Genomic DNA, 21,079 nt, shown 5'->3' on the forward strand with positions numbered 1-21,079 from the left:
TCTTGAAGTCTGTCCTCATGAATTACAACCTTGTACTAGTTCACCCACTGATGTTTTTATATATTTGATAAATTTGTATCCCGTCTTTCCACCAAATGGTGCTCAGCAGTAGAGATATAATACTTCATTTTTTCCCCAAAGGGAGCATTACATTATTTTAGCACTTTCTTTCTCCTGCAGGAAAGTCTTTCAAACCAGTTTTCAGAGCCTAATTGCAGTTCAGGGCTTAGTCTGCAAAAAAATAACATATGATTGTTTTGCAAAGAAAACAATATTTTCTGCAACGAAAACAGCTTTTACTGTACTGCACAGAAAATGCTGTTTTCTGCCCAAAACAACCATCTGTAGATTTTGCGTAGAATCACTTGTGAAGAGTGTCAGTGGTTTAGGATTCTTATAAGCATTTGTTGATGCTAGAAATCCACGTTTTAACATTTTTTACTATATTTTCAAATATTCTTTTCATCACTACTCTACAGTGATTATACAAACACAGTTGTTTGAATCATAGTGGTTCATGCAAATTAGAATGGACCCACTGAATTAATAAATGATGAGTTGATATATAAATAATTTCCATTGGTTCAATGGCTTTATGCCAGTTAGGATTAATAACTGGATTCATTCCAATGAAAATAAAATACAGTACACAAAAGAGCAATAAAATAAATAAACAACAAAAATGAGCTGGGGGAAAACAATGCATTACCATTTAAAATAAATCAGAATATATTTACTAGTTTATGGGCCAAAGGACTTTCTGAGTAAAATGTATTTGCCTGCCAATGAAAGATCATCTGGTACAGGGCTATCGGGGTTTCTTGTCCCTGGCCAAGGAATTAGGCCAACTGTTCCCATCCTGCCCTCCAGATGTGTTGGACTATCAGTCCCATTCAGTAAGCATAGGTTGTGATGAATAGGGATGATAGAGATGTAATTCAGGTTGTGAAACACTGAGTGAAACCAGTAACTTGAGTTTAAAACATGTTATCGATTGCATATAGTGGTGCCCATTCTGCAGTTTCTATTTACTGCTAAGTATGATATTTCTGAAATCTACAAAACAGGGGCTAGTGAAACTACACAAAATGTTAATATTTTTGGTACATATCAGCTTGTATTGCAATCCTATACATGTTTATTCAGAGGTAATCCCTATGCTGTTCTGTAAGACATAGTTTCAGGATATGACCAATGAACTGCAGCCTTAGACTTCTTGCAATATTTAACAGCATAAACCTATATATGTCTACTACTCAGAAATAAAGTCCATTGAATTCAATGGGACTTATTTCCAGAAAAGTCAGTGTAGGACTGCAGACTAAATGTCTAACTTGAATCCTTTGAAGGTTTAAATGTACAATGTATCCGCTGTGGTTTGGTTCCAGGATCCCCCATGGATACCAAAATCCCTGGGTGCTGAAATGCCATCAAATATAATGACATAGTAAAATGGTGTCCCTTATATAAAATGGTGTTTCGAATTTCTATCTTTTTGGAATATTTTCAAGATTTGGATGGTTGAATCCATGGTGAAAAAATCCATGGATATACAGGGCTAACTGTATGTTACATACAAAACAACAATAATATAATCATCACAATCATATAAGATATCAAGATTTCTGTTTCTGACCTATAGAGCCAAGGGTGTCACTAGGGGAGAGAGGTGCATGCAGGTTTCAACAGGTAAGACCTTAAGGAGGGGGTGACACCACTGCTCCTCAAACATCTGCCTTTTGGCAGACACCACTTGTGGCATTCACCTGTATCCCTTTAAAATGCTGAAGAGATAGTATGAGTGGGGCAAGGCTTATTGGGAGGAAAAAGGAGAGGACTTGGGTTTTTTAAAAAATAAAAATTTAAAATTATTGTTAAAATATTTTTTAATTTTTTAAACTAAATTTTAACCATAACCACATGAAACATGTATATAAATACATGTAAGCCGTGTGTATGGTATTATAATTTAAAGGGTTAATTTTAATTTTGCTAGTTGTTTATGTCACAACTATTACCATTACATTCAGTGATATACAGGAATTACGATTCATGAGTGACGTTAATACAAAAACATTTATTAAGATGACACAACCAGTTCCCTACATCTACGAGATCTGGACAGTTTAGAAATATATTCTATCACAGTTATTTCTTTGATTTTGTATTCCAAAAACAATTTGGAATAAATAACTGCCAGTATTTGGTTTGATTCATATATTTCAGTGTCTTCACAGTAGCTTACAGTTATTTATTCACAAAGAAAATTCATATATATATATATATCTCAGAAGGATTCAGCCTTAACTATATAATATCATTTTAGACATAAGCACTCTGAAGATGTGCATGAGGGATCTTCAGTTCATAGTACAAAGCTCTCACATGCATAATCACAGGGAATTTAAAAGGCCAATGTCAAGTTGCAAGATTTTATGCAGGCGTTTTTATACTTTATCACATGACTGCTTCACTTACTTTCAACAGTATACATATGAGAGAAGAAGAAATGGCACCCACAGTCATCTTGACAAATTAAACATGAAAACCAACAAAGAGTATAGTTCTTCTACAAAATGTTTAATGCTACTTTAACTTTGATGGCTTTCTCCAAGGATTTTTTGAGAACTGTAGTTTGAAAATCGTATGTTAGATCCCCGTTACACATACCCTTGCAGAACTGTGGGTTTTTTGTTTTGTTTTGTTTTGCCAAAAGAGCCCAATATATGATGTTACTTGTTTATTTTATTTATTATATGTTGTTGTTGTGAGCCTTCAAGTCATTTCCAACTTACGGCAACCCTGAGGCCAGATTATCATGGGGTTTTCTTGGCAAGATTTGTTCAGAGGAAGTTTCCCATTGCCTTCCCCTGAGGCTGAGAGCATGTGACTTGCCCAAGGTCACCCATGGATTTCATAGTCCAACAGTCAAACCACTACACCATGCTGCCCTTTCTTCAAGGAGCTAAAGGCAGTATGCATGCTTTTTTCCCCTCTCTCCAACCCCAACTTTGTTTTCCTTTTCCCTTTCCTCCATTTATCTTTGCAACAATCTTTTGAGGTAGGGTAAAAATCTCACCCAAAAGCTTCATGGCACAAAGGGAATTTGAATTTGGATTTCCCTATTCTTAATCTTTGCTGGGATGTGAACATCATACTGTTGTTTCAATGAGGCTGTGGCTCCTCCCACGGGCCTCTAGATATAATAAATGAAAAACATCAAATTCTTCAGAGATCTGCCTTTCATTTTCATTTTTCCTCTTCGCAGTAATCACCTCCAGGGTTTGCCTAAGACATTTTGCTTTCTGAGGTGAAAGACAGTTTGTTGTCACACTCTGTGCATAATGTCCAACTAGACTGGCAGGCAGAAGGTTACGTAAGGCAGGACAGAGCAGGGAAGATGACATACAGAGCACTGCCCTTAATAGAAAGTGAACAGCTGTAGGAAGACAGAGAGGATTGATGCTGGTGTGCCATCTGCCACCTGAAACATTTGCCTCACCCTTCCTAACGGCAGGGCAAGCCATGCTCATCTCACCTTCCTGCCCCTTTTACACATGTTATTTTTATATCTTACCTCTGGATGGTACTGAAGCACCTAGCTGGCCACTGCTGAGAAATGGGTGCTAGATTATGGAAATTATCACATTCAGTTTAAGGCGACTTATCGCTGATGGGATAAAGTCATGTTTAATTTTAAAAGTGTGTGTTATCACACTCAGCCATGGCCAGGCAAGTGCAATCTGTCTACAACCCATATTCCAGCTATGCTTATCTAGTGGTTTTTCAAAAACAGAAAGCTCCTGTAGCTGAGTGTGATGACAGCCATTTTTAAAATGAAACCCAGTTTATCCCATCAGGGATAAATCACTTTAAACTGAATGTGATAATCTCCTATGGGTTCTTAGTGTCATTACCCAGGAATCTTACATTGTCCCACATGAACATGTAACTTGTATTTATGTCCTGAAAGATAAACTATTCTAGGTCTTTTGTTGTCTTTCAACTGCATTGTAAAAGAATCATAACATCATAAAGTTGGAAGAGACCACAAGGGATTTCCGTTCCAGTCCAATCCCCTGTCATGCAAGAAGACATAATCAATGCACTGCTGACAGATGGCCATCCAGTGTCTGTTTAAAAACCTCCAAAGAAGGAGACTCCACTACAGTCTGAGGCAGCATATTCCACTGTTGAACAGCTCTTACTGCCAGGAAGTTCTTCCATGTCAACATTTAGTCAACTTTTAGTTTAGTAGTTATGGAATTCCTTTCTAAGTGCTTATAGACTGTTCAGTTATCTGCTCTAGAATCTTTCATGGTACAGTGGGCCCTCTCCTTATGCGGGGGATCTGTTATGGATCCCCTGCATAAGGGAAAATCTGCCTATGGAGCTTGTACATGTGGCAGAGCGATGCGTGTGTACCGTGGGTGCGCGCACCATTGTTTCCCTCCCCAAATGGCTTCCGCGTAAGCTGGAAGCCATGTAAAATGCGTCTGCGCAAGGCGCTGACACACTGTATTAATTTAAGCAGACTGGGAAATACAGTCTGCCCTCCCCATATGCGGGGTATGCATTCCAGACCCCCCCCCCCCCCCCGCATATGGGGAAAAGAGTATATGCTCAAGCCCCATAGTACTTGCATGCTCAGGGTGGCAAAAGTACATTCCCCATTACTTTTGCCAGGGCTTGCCTTCCACGTAAGCTCAAAGCCATGGAAGGCAGGCCCACTTATGGAGAGGGCTGACTGTATTTGTTTGGGTCCTTTCTCTTTTTTTCTTTTTTCCCTTGTTGATAATGGGGACAACATTTACTCTCCTCCAATCTGCTGGGACTTCTCCAGAAGTTTTCAAAGATTATTACCAGTGGTTCTGAGATAACTTCTGCCAGTTCTTTTAATATGCTTAGATGTAGTTCATCTGGCCTGTAGAACTGATTACATCTATATTAGCCAGGTATTTCTGTACTACCTCTATACCTCTTCTGTGCTGCATTTTCATTCATTCATTCATTCATTCATTCAGTGTTTTTATACCCTGTCTTCTGCCAGAGTGGTTACGAATTGTTAATTACACAGTTCCCTGTCCTCAGGCTTACAATCTAAAAAGACATGAAACAAAAGGAGAAGGGATTGGCAGTGGGGAGGAGGATCAAGTCCAGTGGTTCTTCTCTCCCTCTGATGCCAGGGCCATGGCTGATGAATGGAGGGAGGGCCCTTCTTCTGTTTCTGGGCCAGGTATGATGGAGCTTTGTCTCCTCTTCCCTCCTCTGAGGCCAGGACAGTGGCAGTTGGAATGGAGGGAGGGCCCTTCATTTTCCCTGCATCATCTGCTTCATTTACCCCAGCACTCTCTTTCTTTTGGCAGCAAGGCCAACATGCATTTTATGTGGGCTTTCAGCAGGGTAGTTTTTAGGGGGAGGCCTGGAGTTATGTTTCACTACCTACTTAGAACAACTGGATATGAATGCTGTAGTCACTTAAAATGGCTGTGGTATGTTTATGTTCTTGCCAAAGGTGTAGGTAGCTATATCTGCAGCCAGAAGAAGCTGGTTGCCCTATTAAAAGAGAAGGTCCAGAAAGTTGAGGCCCATCTGTCTATTCTTCAGCATATTAGGCAGCATGGGGCTTTTTTGGACAGAGCAGAGCAGACTATCCTGGATGAGGAAAACACAGGGGTTGTCTCTGAGGAGGAGATCAGTTCCCAAACAGAGGAGGTAGACATTTGGAGGACACACAGAAGCAAAAGGACCAAGGATCATTCTGTGAGTCTGGAGCTACAGAATCAATTTGAAACTCTCTCCCTTATCAGTGATGAAAAGGGGCAACAAGAGCAACAGTCCTTTGAGAACATACAGATTACCTTGGAAGTTTCAGCACATAGAATGGCCCCTGCCAATACAGTGGTTTGCATCCTAACAGAATGGCTTTAGAGGTGTGCTGTCTCCCTGGGGAAAATCTGAGATGTAACAGAAAGGCCAACAACACTCATCAAGCCCACTGACAATTACCACTTCCTTTTGGTCCTCATAGGAACCAGTGACACTGTAAAGCATAGCTTTCAGGATATCACAAGGGATTACAAGGCACAGAGTAAAAAGCTGAAGGGCCTTCATCCACAGATTGTCATTTTGTCTACCTTCCCAGTTGAAGGACATGGCCCAGGAAGGTGGAGGTGAACGACCACCTGCACACATGGTGTTGCTGGGAAAAATTTGGCTTCTTAGGCCATGGTCTGTGGTTTTATGAAGATGTGAACTTCTGGCAGATGAAGTGCTGCACCTCACAGCAGTTAGCAGGAATGCTTTTGCTAAGAGTCTCACAAACCTGATCAGGTGGGATTTAAACTGAGTTATGTGGGAGAGGGAGGCAGTATTCCTGAGGGAAGGAATTCATCAAGTGCTGGAAACAATAGCCCAAATGTTATAGATTATATAATAATAGATTACTATTAGACAATATTAGACTATAGACTATTATTAGACTATTATTAGACTATACATTGTAGATTTAGATTGTAAACCCGAGGGCAGAGAACCATCTAATTAAAAATAATAATAATTGTAAGCCGCTCTGAGAGCCTCTAGGGTTGAAGGGAAGGGTATAAATACCATAAATAAATAAATAAATAAATAAATAATAAATTATAGAGGGAACAAGGCAAATTGTACAAAAAACTCAACAGTGGGAAGGAAAACACCTTAAATAAGCAGATTGGGGAAATGACTTGTGGTCATCACACTTAGTTCTTTAAAAACCTTGAAATCAGTTGTCTGAAGATCAAGTTGAAATATTATTTGATTTGACCTTTGATCAAAACGTAGTAGTAGTTAGATTGAAAATGATGTCAGAAACTCAGAAGGTGCTACATATTGATTTTGAAGCGCATTATATGCATAACTGTTCTAATTTGTGTATGGAGTCATAAATATTCTTCTTTCATGAAAGAAATGCAATATCCACTTAACATATCCCCTCAGGAAAAGCCTGGATCAATGGATGACAATACCTCAAAATGTATTCTGATTGCCCACTGTGTAACTGGCAGTAATTAGGACTTCATAAAGAAGATAAATGATTATGGCTATAGGATATCTGATGTCAATGGCCATCCATGGCATCATCAATTGAAGCCTAAAAGATGTTCCAGATAACAGTCAATAATTTGATATTAAGAGTAAACTGGTCAAAACAGTAAAATAAAATCTAATAGGTTATTGCTTCCTTTCACAAGTAGAAATATGTTTGGACAGGTCATGTTAGCATGTTAGGGAAGCACAGAAAAGATACATTGATATCTATCTCTGATATATAGACCGTTGTAATTACATTGTTAATATCAACAGATATACTATCAATAACATCTTCTAGAGGGTTGTAATACAGTATCTAGATAGCAGGGTACAATCCTTTATTGCTGTCTGCAGTTGTTCGTGAGTTTCAGTCAAAGTGAGGAATTTGGTCATCAGATATTTACATGTGAATACTGACAATTCTTGGACTGCATTCAGCAACATTCTGTCTTAACACCCCCAAATGTTCCAAGGCTCTTCTTGGAACATTTTGGAAGCTAAGCCAAAATGGGAGCTGGAGACCTAGAGCACAATACCAGGGAACTCCAGGGGGGAAAATGCTAAGTTTTGACAGTCACCTAAAAGACTTGTGAAGAGGAGAAAAATGAAGGTCACCATTGTCCTATCTACTTGTCCGTAAGTATAGAGCTGGGATTCTCATGGAGGCCATTTAGAACTCACTACTTTATGGGCAGAAGAGGTAGACAGATGAGGCACACTCAGCAACACTATCTCCACCTGATACTGCTTCATCAGTTGGAACCTAGTCCATGTCCTTCACATAGATCATGCAGAACCGGATGTCCTGTGACTAGAAGAGGAAACAATATGAAGCAATGTCATGATTCCTCTCTGTTGGAACTGAGCACTACTTCATTTCACAGAAGTCTTATTTAAAGACAAAATTTGTCTTTCTTTCTTTCTTTTAAAAAAATGGTTGGAAAGAGTTGTTTGGGGGTTAGTTTTGACTAGTTAAATATCCTTCCCCTTGGCTTGGTTTGAATGTTTATGGTCTTAGAATTGGGAGAGGAGATGAGAGACCTTTTGGGGGAAAGAAAATAATGAAGACCCTAAAAAGCTATTCAATGGAAATTATTATATTTGCATCAGTTCCCCTCTTTTTTTCTTTAGTACACCATCCAAACTTAAATACTTACACAATGATCTTATCTGCACAGATACACATAAACAATGGAAAGTCTGACATTCATCTGGAGTTGTCAGCATAGTGTGTGAATGTAGTGCCCACTGTGAAATGGAAACTTGCTGTGAGAACCAGATTCTTTTTCAATTGGAGAACAAAATCTGTTTACATCTGTATCTAAATACAAAGATATTTAAATATAAATGTTCTTACTGGTTATGAAAACAGATGGAAGAATAAAAAAATTAAAATTAAAATAGGGCAATTACAGTCTAGGATGGATTTTTCTTTTCTTTTATTATTTTATTATATCGCCAATACAACATTTTTGATATGTAGCTTTAGGTGTCGTACTGTGAATTTCATGAAGCATTGGAGAGAAAGCACAGGATATGCTAAAGGAAACAGACATGTCTAGCATGCTTAAATTTGATTTATTGAAATTTGACTACTCTAGATAAAATATTACCTAGCTGATGCTCTGGTCCCCAAGACAGAGTCTTAAAATGAACAGCAGTTGTTACCCTGCATGACATATAAATCTAACACAAATTTAATATAGCATGTTAATAAAGGAACCACCAGGAGTTACTTTGAAACCATTTTATATTTTTGCTTTCCTGTAGCCCACAGAGAAGAGGGAAATTTTCTGCATATAACTAAATTCTTGCCAGAAATTCCTTTCCTTAACATATCATCCTGCATGCTTCCACTAGGTCTCAGTAGTTTAAGTGGTGCAGTTATTCAATATTTCAATTATGCAACAATATTGTGCAGTTTTATTATATTTTTCAGACAAAGGTAAGGGGGATCTTAGGAGATTATTACACGTGAAATGTGCACTGGGACAGACGTGGGTTATAACTGTCACTGGTGGATCTTATCACACTGCCCATGTCCAGACAGTAGGCAACCTGTTTCCAACCCCTGCTTCTCCAGCAGCTTTTCATGAACAGGATTTTCCTATTCTTGAAAAGCTTCCAGAGAAGCCTGGATTGGATACGGGTTGCCTACTGCCCCAGGGAGGCAGCTAAAGGCATGGGAGGGTGGGGGAAGAGGAGAAACAGGCACACACCTGTTCCTCTTCTTCCCCCACCCTCCCATCTCTCCATGTGCCCTCAAAAATGTCTTCACATGCCAGACAGGGCATGTGTACCATAGGTTCGCCACCATAAGTATATAGCAAGCTGCTTAAGAAAACTGGTTTAATGCAGACATTGTGGGAGAAATCAAATAATCTCAACCAATCTTTGCCAATTTTTCACTGGACTCAGATTTAGTGTTTAATTGTGGGGGAAAATAAAACAAAATTACATTAGTCCTAAGTAGATGGGCAGGATAACATGACCCATGCTATCCTGCTCCTGGTTCTGGCTCAGGTCAGTCTCCAGGCTGGCACTATGATGGGTAAGTGTTTATTGTGACAGGTGGGCCCTTACTCTAGCTGTGCTGGGTGTTTCAGTCCAGCAACATATTAGGTAGGTGCACAGCTTTCACCCCAATTCTGTCCCTCCTTCAATAGTCAGCTCACTTTCATATGTGTAATCCCTGTGACTACTAGTCTAGTGGTATACCCTTACTTTTCACTGTAAAATATTTCTGAGTGCTTTTCAAAGGGTCTGTCTGCATGCAAAACAGCCCCCTTTCATCCTCTTAACAGGGAGACTGAATAGTGCAAGACCCAAATTCTGGTTCTGGTGTGAACAGTCCAGATTCCATTCAGCCCTAAAACTAAGGTATATCCCTCTTAAACCATACTAAAATACCTCAGTGTTTGCTCTGGAACTTAACAGAAGATCCAGAGGCCTCTGTTCTTATACCAGGTGATTGTCGCCCCATGCCAATACCACCAGTTGCTCACACTGATGGCAGAATAAGGCAGCCAGCTATATGATCATTGCTGGGTGCCTCATTCTTATATCAAAGTGAAATGACCCATGGCAGCTTCAGATGTGCCAGGCAGTTCAGTGAGATGCCCATGCGAACAACCACTCAGTGTCAGATCAGGGGGCTTTTTTGTAACAGGGGAGGGTGCTGCAGCTGCCCCAGGAATATCCTGGCCAGTGCAAACAAGACCAAAGAATGGCAGATTCCACTAAGCACCTGTCTTTCTCTGCCCAGATCTCACTCCTCTGTCTTGGTCCTAATTTTGGTGTTCTTGAAGGAACTCGTGTGGGTCATGGTCTGAGCAGTGAGAGGTTCAGCCCATAATTTCAAATGAAGCTCCCCCTGATCAGATTATAGGCCATCGACACATGAGGACCAAATTAGACATGAGGTGTCTTTGCAACTGGCAAACACACACAATGGAACTACTACCCTATTATTCTTTGCTCCATGTGATATTTTCTTACAAGCTCTCAGAGTTACAAAGTTTGAAACAGGAGGGATGGAAGGTGTTGATACTGAGGTAAAATGATTTTTAAAAAAACTGTCAATATTGTGATGGTGAGGATATAAATGGTAATTGAAGTTTCAACAAAGCCTTAAGTCTAAATGTGTCCTAGTTTTTCTTCCCTAAAATGGGAATGATTAATTCCCATCGCTCCGAATAATGTGAAATGTTAATTTAAATGCAAGAGCATATCTAAGTGTTGAACTAATGTAAGTGTATCTGTTTCTGCAGTAAACACACAAGGAGTTAACAAGAAACACCACTAAAACCTTTGAAAATATTTTTGTGGTTGTTTCATCAAAAAGCACTTGAGGCATCTTAAATTACTTTTTTTTTTTTACTCAAAGCAAGTTACTCACTGTGACACCAGCTGCTCAGGGCACCCATCAGCAGTGCCAGCAAGTATTGTGGAGTCAAATTTCCTGGCACCTTTTTTCTACATTTACCCTAGTAAAGAAATGTGGTAGTGATAGTTGAAGTCCCTCAGGTACTTACCATGCAGCAGTGCTGATACCAGTAGCAAAATAGATCAAGGAAGAAGGAGAACAAATCCCTGCTTTGCTCTGCTCTCACTTTGAAGCTGGGAGAAAAGTCATTTTTCATTATTACAGGTACTAATCTCAGCAGATTTGCCTCATTATCTGAAGAAAACGTCCTTTCTTATTATAAGAAAGATCAGATAGGCAAGCATGGATTGTGGCAGGAAAACAACTTTCTAAAGAGATAGCCAGCTCACATCATATTAAGAAGCAGACATCAATTGCTAATTGCTTGTGTCCCTCAAATATTTTCCTTGCCACTCCCCATCCTATTAAAAGTCAGAATTAGGAGTCATTTCAGAGAGGTGATAAAGTGTTTGATTTACAGTGAGACACCCACCCTTAGAAGTATCTATGTAGAATCAGGAGTGCCGCATTTATGAGCAATTTCTCCCCCTCAAAACATGTAATGTATGAACACCATAAATTGAAGTTTTGGTTATTGTTTGTCCTTAATCATGCAGTGTTACAAAGCTGTGATTTGCAATTTCTGGCTCCAGTGCCCCATCCCACAGTCCCATTGGATAGGTATTTGAATCTTGTGAATCTCTTTGGCTAATTAGTGCTTGGTGGTTCAGACCTAGATGTGTGAAACAGGCCATTGAGAACAATCATCTGCCCAATATACCATACTACATGCAGAAGATGGGTAAGGGCCATAAGCAGGCTACCTGCAAGATGTAGATTGCCTACAACTCATGCCTTCCTCTCCTGTTTCTGTGGGCATGACCCTGCACCACCAAAATATTCTGCTAAAATCATGCTCCTTCCTCCCAGCTGTTGGACAGACTGTGGGAACATGTAATGGAGGGAGAAACACATAGAGATAACTCTCTTCATGTGCCATCCTTCCTGTCACAATCATGCTCTCCCAGGACAGCAGAAAGTAGTTTGTTGGGCTGGAACAGGGACGTAGCCAAGGGGGGGTTCTTGGGGTCCGGACCCCTCCCTTCCATTAGAAAAATGAATGGTGTGTGCTGCTGCGCAGCCACACTCAAGCCCCATTATAATGGTGGCACTTAGTCTGGACCCCCCCCCCCCTTCCTAAAATCCTAGCTACGTCCCTGCCTGGAAAAGCACAATTTAGGTGGTAAAGAGAGCTGGCAGACTGATCACCATGCGCCAAACTCTCCTGTATAAATTGTGCCCCTGCTCCTGCTGAGCTAGTTGGCCCTGGGAAGAGGAGAAAAGCATATTAATCAGTGTGTTTCTCAGCTATTTCCAGCCATATATGCAGCAGGGAGTAGGGTGTGAGGGTAAAGAGATGCAACTATATTGGTCTGGATGGGAGGAAACTGTGATAGTGATGTATCCCTGTAGGCTGAGTGGCAAGAAGACTGGGTTTATGTTTGTGTGTTTGAAGAAAAGAGATAGAGAAAGAGACAGGTAGCAAGCTCTTTCTGTGTATATGTTTGTATGAGAAATTAGGGGCTAAGATGAATGCTTGCCGTGCCTTATCAAGAGTTGAGGCATTACCTACCACTGTCTTCAACTACTTTCTGACTCCAGTCCATTGCTTCATGCAGCCTTTGGTGGGAGGAAGCTACCCACCCCAACATAGGTCACAACAAATCCTTATTCTTCCTCTTTTTATGTGGCATGGGCATATGGGCACTGAAAGTGCCAAACCATTATAGGAAATGAGAGGCATCCCGTATGCTTCCCATACTTGTCAAACCTTGTATCCAGTCACCCTGGCAGAATCAACCCTGTAACCAGCCAGCTGGCATTTTTACTGTAAGGCCAGTGTGGGTGAGAGAGAGGAACAGGCCTGGAATACTGCCACCGCTGTATTCAATCATGAGAGACTGAGGTGCTGGAGGAGGAAGAAGCAGCGGTGAGCTGGACACAGCTGAGATAGATGTCACTGTCTGGCTTACTGCTTCACAGTTTACCTAATCTCAAGAAATAGGTATTGGGGGCACTAGGGTTGTTGTCCAAGAGGAAAGGGGGTGGTGACCTTTAAAAACTTTAGGGTCCATTACTTGAGTTAGTCAACACTTTTTTTTTACTGGGTGGACAGTGTGCTCAAAGGGCTGTCGTGTCCTGTGATAACCAGGACTGCTGGGTAGCCATACATGTATTTTGAAGACAATAGGAGAAAACAAGGCTATATTGTGCTTAAACGGGATCTGTTTCTATGTAAGCACAAGATCTATGGCAGAAAAAATTGAACTGCAGCAATTCATTCATAAATACACATCACCACTTAATGTTAAAATCAGTGACTAGCTAATATGTACATTTGACATGTGAGGTTTTTGAGAACATGTGAACTAGCTTTTAAACATGTGTGGCTTTTCCTCATATGTTTTCATCGTTCCCATATGGTTCTTTTCTTCCTATGATGAGAATAGTGAGAAAGAAGCCATGAAAAAACTATTTCTACACCTATTTAAATACTTTTGTGATCTTAAAGCAAAGATGAGGTATGGATCAATGAAGTATTATCATTAATGTGAGGCCTAAAGCAAATTACAATAAAATATGCTTGTGAAGAAAGAGTACCTGTCATTGGCGGGATACAGACGGGCAAAAAGGGGTGTATTCATGACGTCATGAAGGTAGAGCCTTCAGACGGGCCTTACCTGAATGCTGCCATGAACACGCCCCCCGCACGCCCCAAGCAGGAAGAGGCGGCATTAAAAAGGTGCTGCTTTTCTCCGCTTCTTTTCCGTTTAAGCTGCTGCACCGGTACGCCAGAATTGCTACGCCGCTAATTTAAGTTGCCCATTTAAAAGCTCCGTGTCTGCTGCGTTGCATAATGAGTCGGGGTCCTGGAACATGCGCAGTTTGCAGTCAGGCTTTAATTGCAGCGTCAGCTGCCATGCAGGTGTGGAAGCTGCAGCACAGCTGCAGCGCATTTTAAGACTCGTAACCCTAACCCTAACCCTAGAGCAACATGTACGCATCCACTGCTTGGAAAGTTTGGACTTTAAAGTGAACCCCTACACACATTCCTGTGCCATTTTCACCTAACAATAAAAAACGCTAAAACTGTAAATATTTACATATATACAAGGGAGGTGATGGGGGATGGCAGGGGGACAGCGGTGGCAGCAGAGACAGCTGTGGCTGTGCATTGCAGATTCAGCAGGAGCGCGGGGACCAAAGGAGAGGAGGCATCTATGATGCTGGTGACACTGGCAAAGTGCAAGCGGACAAGGATGCCAACACCAGCTGATCACCAGCTGGCAGGAGACCACCATTGTTCTTGGGCAGAGCGGGGGGGAAAGTTTTAAAGGGGCTTGGGCACTTTAACTGTGCCCATAGGCTTTCAGCCGCCGCTGCTTAGCGCTGCAGCTGCGCAGCTGCGCATCCGCCAGCCGGCAAAGGAAAAAAAAAGCCCCGTTTTTGGCCGCCCGTGAGGAAGCTGCCTCTCTCTTTGCAGCGTCCTCCGAGGCGGCGGTTTGGAAACTGTGGGTCCGAAACGGACCCAGGTGAGGCATCTTCACTGCCCCCCATGTGGAAGCCCCATCTCCTGAGCCACGCCCCCGGGGCGGGCGGTCTGAAGGCTCCGTATTCAGCAGAATACACCTCCAAGACGTCTTCCTCTGCCCGTCTGTATCCCGCCATTAACAGGCTGATAGTTTCTAAGTGATCAGCAAGCTCAGGGTTTCTAAGTGACCTTTCTTTTGGCCAGCTAGAACACTGGCTGGCAATTGATTTTGCTTCCATAGTATAAAGGCAAGAGTACATGGTTCAGGGACAAAAGCCCATTTCTCTGTTCATCTTTCTTTCAAACATTTCCATATTCATGGGTTGCTAAAGATGAAAGGCCCAAGTAGATATGCTGGCTCTCCTGCAAATGGTTTGCATGTGCTGTATTAAATTAGTGTACCTGTCCAAGCAACAGTGAAATGGGTTCTGCACACCAACTGGGATCAAACACTGGGATCAAAGAGGAAAAGTAGCATCAACCTAAAATTATTGCTACCACTTGATAAGAGGAGGAGACAAAGCAGACGTTGTTGCCCATGAACAAGAGTGAGGTCTGTGTGCACAAGGGCAAAGAGGCAGTACCTGGCTGCCCCCATCCTCAACCACTCAGCGGACGGAAGTCTGCCGGGGAAACATATAGATGCATCAGTGATATTGTGCAAAGAGCTACTAGATATCACTTGATCAATATGTAAGTACTATACTCAAGTTGATGTAAATAGGATTGTGCCAGTATGAGTAAACAATAGGAGTATGGGCTCAGTCTGCACCCAGCACTCTGCCCACCAGGCATATGTTTTCCCAAACGAATTGCCCCAGAAGAATTTCCTTGGCCTGTCAAATCCCCCGTCTCCTGTAGACACCCTTAAGGAAAGCTTTCAAAAGCAAATTCATTTCCATATGAAACAAGCAGATACCACTTGCAGCATCTTTTCCCCATTCTCCCAACTCCACACAATGTCAGGGTCCTTGTGAAAACAACAATGGTTAGAAGAGAATATTTGTAGCTTCATAAATGCTGAGGAGAGAGAAACATTTCATTCATGAATATTATACAGTCTTCTGCAATGTTTTCATGTTGCACAAACATCCACAAGTCTCTGTTTACTGTTTCTTCATTTCATTGTTTTCTCATTTTTCTCCTCTTTTTTTGAGTTGTATATAGTACAAATATTCCATTCCATTTAATTTATCTTGTTCACTGATCTCAAATTAGTATCACTGCATCATTGCCGTATGCCTGGACACAATTTTTTACAATTGAGCAAAATTCACTTCATTCGGTGCTCTTGATCCAGTGGACCAGCTTCTCTTCATCTGGTGCCCTGACCGTATGCTTGATTATTTGGAAAGAAGCCCAACCGTTTTCAGTGACAACTTGCTTCCCAAGTAAACATGTCTCTCTTTCATTATAAAGCAAAGAAAGAGATGTTTCCTGTATCACAGTGATTGCAAAATGGGCTAAATCACTGTATTATCATTGGAAATCATGAACAAAGTCACTTTTATTTATTTCTGTCTCTACTATTTTAAAAAAAGTGAATTGTGTTATGATTTTGTCAATATTACACAAAGCCTTCACAATCTAAAATAAATTACTCCACGATCTCAAGGCTCCTATTGATTTTCTAATGATCTCAAATGGAACACATTCCATTTCCAACTCTCTGGCAAATTGCTTGCTCCCTGGAGAATTCCTATTGGATTTCTGTTAAAGGGAAGGTTAAAACCATTTCCCCAGAAATCTAGGGGAAAGGGAAGGTGGGAGAATAAGCCTTTTGCATGGACTGAGCTCTCAGTAAATGGGTATTTAACCTCTGACCAATGACGGCAAGCCTTTTTCAGTTCTATTAGGCCAACAGCAAGTTACCATAATTAAATAAAAAAAAAAACCTGTTTAGAGCCTTACTGAATATGTCCTGGGAATTAAAGCATATGGCAAAGATTGGAGGGAAGAAGACTTTCCATATGCTAATGACCCTTGATGTCTGAAATAAATTAGATCCATTAGAGTTTATGCTCAATAAAAGAAACACTTTAAGCACTCCAAAGTTAGTGACTCGAGACCGATTTTTGGCTCTGAAATTCAATCTGCCTACTTATTAATTCTTAGTGAGACTCCTGAGCAGACAGGAGATGCAAAATTATAATAGTATGCTGAATCAGAATTTTAAAGTACCATGGGTTTCGTTTCATTTTTCCTTTTTTCCCTTTAAATTAAACCATTCTTCATGTATGTGTGTGTGTTTTTAAAGCTCCCTTTGTTAATTTGATTTTGTTCCCATCTTTTTTTTCTTTTAAAGGTTTCATTTACCCTATATCAACTGAACAGAGAACCCAGAATGAATATGGATTTTCTTGTAAGTGTTGTTTGATATTATATTCTTGGATACTAATTTTTTGGTCCAAGATTTACTTTCAGTCTAGTCCTGTCTGTACCTAGAAGAGAAGTTTTCCACCCAGATAGAGTTGTTCTTTGCTTGTTTTAATGAAATAGCCTAGCTGCTATTAGGGAAACAGATGGGACAAGAGAGGGGATAGTTGAGAAAACTGGAGAGGAAGTAAAAACTGGAGAGGAGTAAGGTATTTAAATCCCCATCAAAAGCAGGAAACTTAGAAGCACAAAATGATTGCAGATATTTGATTTTGATGAGGGAAGGGAAGACAGCAAAATGGAATAGTTTCCTGGTTGATTTTGCTTTCACCTTCCTGCACTATCTGCTGGCTGACAGATGGAATACGATAAATAGCAGTGTTTTCAAAATGGAGCCTATAAATTCCATTAGTGTAGAGTAGATTGAACTTGATCATTCCCTTTTGGACATCTCTCTGTTTTTAGCTACACCGCTGGGAAACAGCTACAGACTTAAAGAAAGTGGAGAACAAAACATGGAAAAGATTAGGGTGGTTTTTTAAAAATATTTTCTTTAGGCAGAAAGCATGCAAAGTGAAACACTAAAAAAAGATACTGATAAGTTTACATTTTCTAATCTCAGCCTGCTTAAAAATAATAATGATAGGATTTCTTTTGCCTACACCAAAAGTCTGCATCAAGTTTCCTGTCACGTAATCGAGCCTTTCTGAACGATATCCAGGGAGGGGGCAAGGAGGAGAAGAGTGGCATTAAGTATTACACTGGGATTAGTGAAGGAGATGTGTTACAACCAGATAGCACAAAGTCTCATAAGCTGGCCTCGTTCCCACAGGAGAACTACAGAAAATCCTGCCTTGCTTTTAGAGATTTTGTAGCTTTCTACTCTACTGAAATCTGAGAATAGATGGAGCTAAGTGAATAAGGTGGGAAAGATTTAATGGGAAAGCTTGCTTCAGCCATAAACTGTAGTCTAGGCAAGCAGATATTACTCACCTCTAGATTCACCCTCGCTGGGATAGGATACGAGTTCTAGCGTTCCTTATGGGGTTGTTGTAAGACTACGGTGGGAACCTCTGGCCCTCTCAGACATTTTGGACTTTAACGCACCTGCTATCATGGCCAATGGTAAGGAATTATGGAAATGGTAGTCCAAAACATCTGGAAGACCAGTGGTTCCCTAATCAAAGAAAAGTGTTCATGTCAAGCACTTTGAACCTTCAAAATGTGTTTCTGTGCACTGTTCATTTGTTTGTTTGCATTATTTTAATTTATGAAGCAAAAAGAAAGAAAGAAAGAAAGAAAGAAAGAAAGGAAGGAAGAAAGAAAGAAAGGCAATTCAGAAATTGCCAACCACCTTGCTTCAGTAGCCAGGCTATTTGGAAAAGTGCTTTTGGTCAGTTGATGTAGACCTTCCTTACTTGAGAGATGGCAGATTTCTTGAATTCTGTCCATTTGCAAACAAATGTAGTACAGTGCTTCTTAGGCTATCTGGTGTGGGAGACTGGCAGGTCCCCCCCCCCCCCCCCCAATATGCCAGGCACTAGCAGTAAATGTGCGCCTATTGGCTATAGTCACTTCTTTTCTTTCTAGAAACTTGCCAGTGTCTTGACATCCAGAAGCTCATGGACCAACACTGGCATACCCTCCAACTGCCCCAATTTGGTAGGGACAGTCCCAATTAATATTTTGCCATCCTACTTTTTCAATAGCTTTTAAAGTGTCCTAGATTTTCCCTCTTCTTCCCACTTTTCCCCTGTGTCCTCAGCTCATTTAAATTGCTGCAGAAGTAGTATGCTCTCAGTCAGCCTAATGGGAGGGGAGAGGAAAGGAGAGACAGAACCATATCCTTTCCAATAGGCTCAGCCAAAAGCAAATGGTGATAGTCTCTTCTAGCTTGTATATTCTTCCTCAATAACAACTTTTGCCATCTTGACCATGTTGCTTGGCCATACGTGTCTTGGTTTTCATCTGTAAAATGTTGGAGAGTATGCATTTCCAGAGATCACTGTTTTGAGTAGCATTGATGTAGAGGACTTTAATTCAAAATTGCTTTCAAACAATATGAGCTGGCCAATTTTGAAAAATGTTTATGGTGAGAAAGGTTATATTTTATAGTCAGACACAAAAACCTTCTTTTTAAAAAAAATCAGTTGTGTTACACTGAGACAGGTCCCTGAAGGCTTCCCAAGTGTTGCAGGACTTGTAAGAGCCAGTCATAGGTTTACAGTAGTTTTCAAGTGCAAAACCACTTCTCCTTGGAATTTATGTTCCCAAAGTCCAAGAAGGAGCTGCAGTGCTATCAGTCAATAAAAATGATTATGTCAATTGTAGAGAAAAAAAGGTTAACCATCCGTTAGTTTGTTTAGAATATTTTGCCCTGCCCTTCAGCCTCAAAGGTTCCCAAAGCAAAAGCTCTTGTTCTCTTGATTTCTCTCATGTGCACACAGGCACACTGTCTATCACACATACACATTGGCATACACCTAATTTATAATATTGTATATTTATAATTCACATTTACAGTTGTTGCACCATTGCAATAATGGCAAGTGTTCCCCAAAATCTACCAGAGAAAGCCAGGCAGCCCTGCCAGCAGAGGGAGGGATTTCCAAGGCACTGGGAAGTGGAGTGGCAAGTGAAGACGTGTCCACTCCTCTCCCAGAAATGAGGCATTTTGGGACAAGGAGTTGTGACAGGACTCCACAGGGATCCATCCAGATACTAGTTGTAAAGCACCTCGGGGTGGATTTTTCTTCACTCACTACCCCGTTCCCCAGTGCCTTGTAAATCCCTGTGTTGGAAGTACTGCCTGGCTTCTAAGGTCAATTTTGGAGGTCCCAGATCAAGAGATGGAGCTACAGTGATGGGGCTCCATAATCATGGCTATGTCTCCTGATGCAGGTTGCCAGCCATAGCTCCCCAAGTAATCACAGTATGTATATAGTGACTTTAGGAATTATCAGTACATAGTTGATAAATTTTAAGACCTTTTGGTTTCATTGAATATTTGTCCCTTGAATTATTTCCTTAAGAATGCAAAACTAAATTCAGATTTAGGAGATGCCCTCTATTTTCTGTTAAAAAAAATAAATTTAAGCATTTGGTGTAAGAAAAAAAAGTGTAATTGCTTGGTTGATTTTATAATCAGATCTCTGCTAGATTCAAATTCATCATTTACCCTGAAAAGGCTTTGATGAATACCTTTCGTCTACATTTGCCTTATCTGGTTATAAATAGTCCATTATTATTCTTTTTTTACAAGAAAATTACAGAGATAAGGAATGAGAACCCAGCTATAAGTAAATTCATATATATATATATTGACTGAACGGCCCTACTGCTGAGGTTCTAAAATAAATTTTGAATTTACTTATAAAATAGGTAGTAAACTTCTGTAGGAAATGATACTCATATAAGAGTATGAGAACTATGAGAATATTGTTAATATTTTACATTTTTACATTTCTGTGCCGCTAATCCAATATTTTCTTTTTCTTTTTCTTTTCCTTTTCCCTCCTAGCTGCTCCTGACTCAGACGATGTCGCTCTGTATGTTGGAATTGTGATAGCTGTGATCGTGTGCCTGGCTATTTCAGTGATTGTTGCACTATTCATCTACCGGAAAAACCATCGGGACTTTGAGTCAGATATTATAGATTCCTCAGCACTAAACGGTGGATTTCAACCTGTTAATATCAAAGCTGCAAGGCAAGGTGAGTTCTATTCAACATTGACCAAATTCGAGGAAATGGTGTAAAGAAACAGCCCTGGGGATCATATGAATTATGGTATATTTCTTTATGTTCTAAAGATAATGTGCTAAAATGCAGCTAGTGTGAGTTATAAGTAAATGACACATCAAAACAAAGGAAAAAAATACAGTTTTACCCTGTATTTGTCAGTACCCAAGGTTTCATTTACCTGCACCTGACAAAATATATCTCTAGACATTTTCTGTGTCCTCCAGGGAAACTCTGTGGTATGCTTCCACCAGAAGTCATTCATTAAATACAGTTCACTATTATTCACTATTTTTACTATCCGCCACAAATCAGGGAACATATGCCCTGTGGATAAAGAAGTCAGATAGATAGATAGATAGATAGATAGATAGAT

The 21,079-nt window shown here is 40.4% G+C and overlaps 1 protein-coding gene across 3 annotated transcripts in view; it reads left to right on the forward strand.

Moving 5' to 3' along the window:
- The window catches only part of UNC5C (unc-5 netrin receptor C), a 379,353-nt gene that overhangs the window by 311,443 nt on the left and 46,831 nt on the right, over positions 1–21,079 (forward strand). For 2 of the 3 annotated variants that reach the window (XM_089526099.1, XM_089526100.1), the window contains one exon: positions 20,485–20,676. In XM_089526099.1, the coding sequence (XP_089382225.1) occupies positions 20,485–20,676 (192 nt within the window). Of the gene's footprint in view, positions 1–16,893; positions 16,951–20,484; positions 20,677–21,079 lie in introns of all 3 variants that reach the window. The other variant, XM_089526097.1, reaches the window with a different exon arrangement.

Source organism: Sceloporus occidentalis, unplaced genomic scaffold, assembly GCF_023333645.1.
Source record: "Sceloporus occidentalis isolate IW3139 unplaced genomic scaffold, rSceOcc1.0.p SCAF_5, whole genome shotgun sequence".
Lineage (NCBI taxonomy): Eukaryota > Metazoa > Chordata > Lepidosauria > Squamata > Phrynosomatidae > Sceloporus > Sceloporus occidentalis.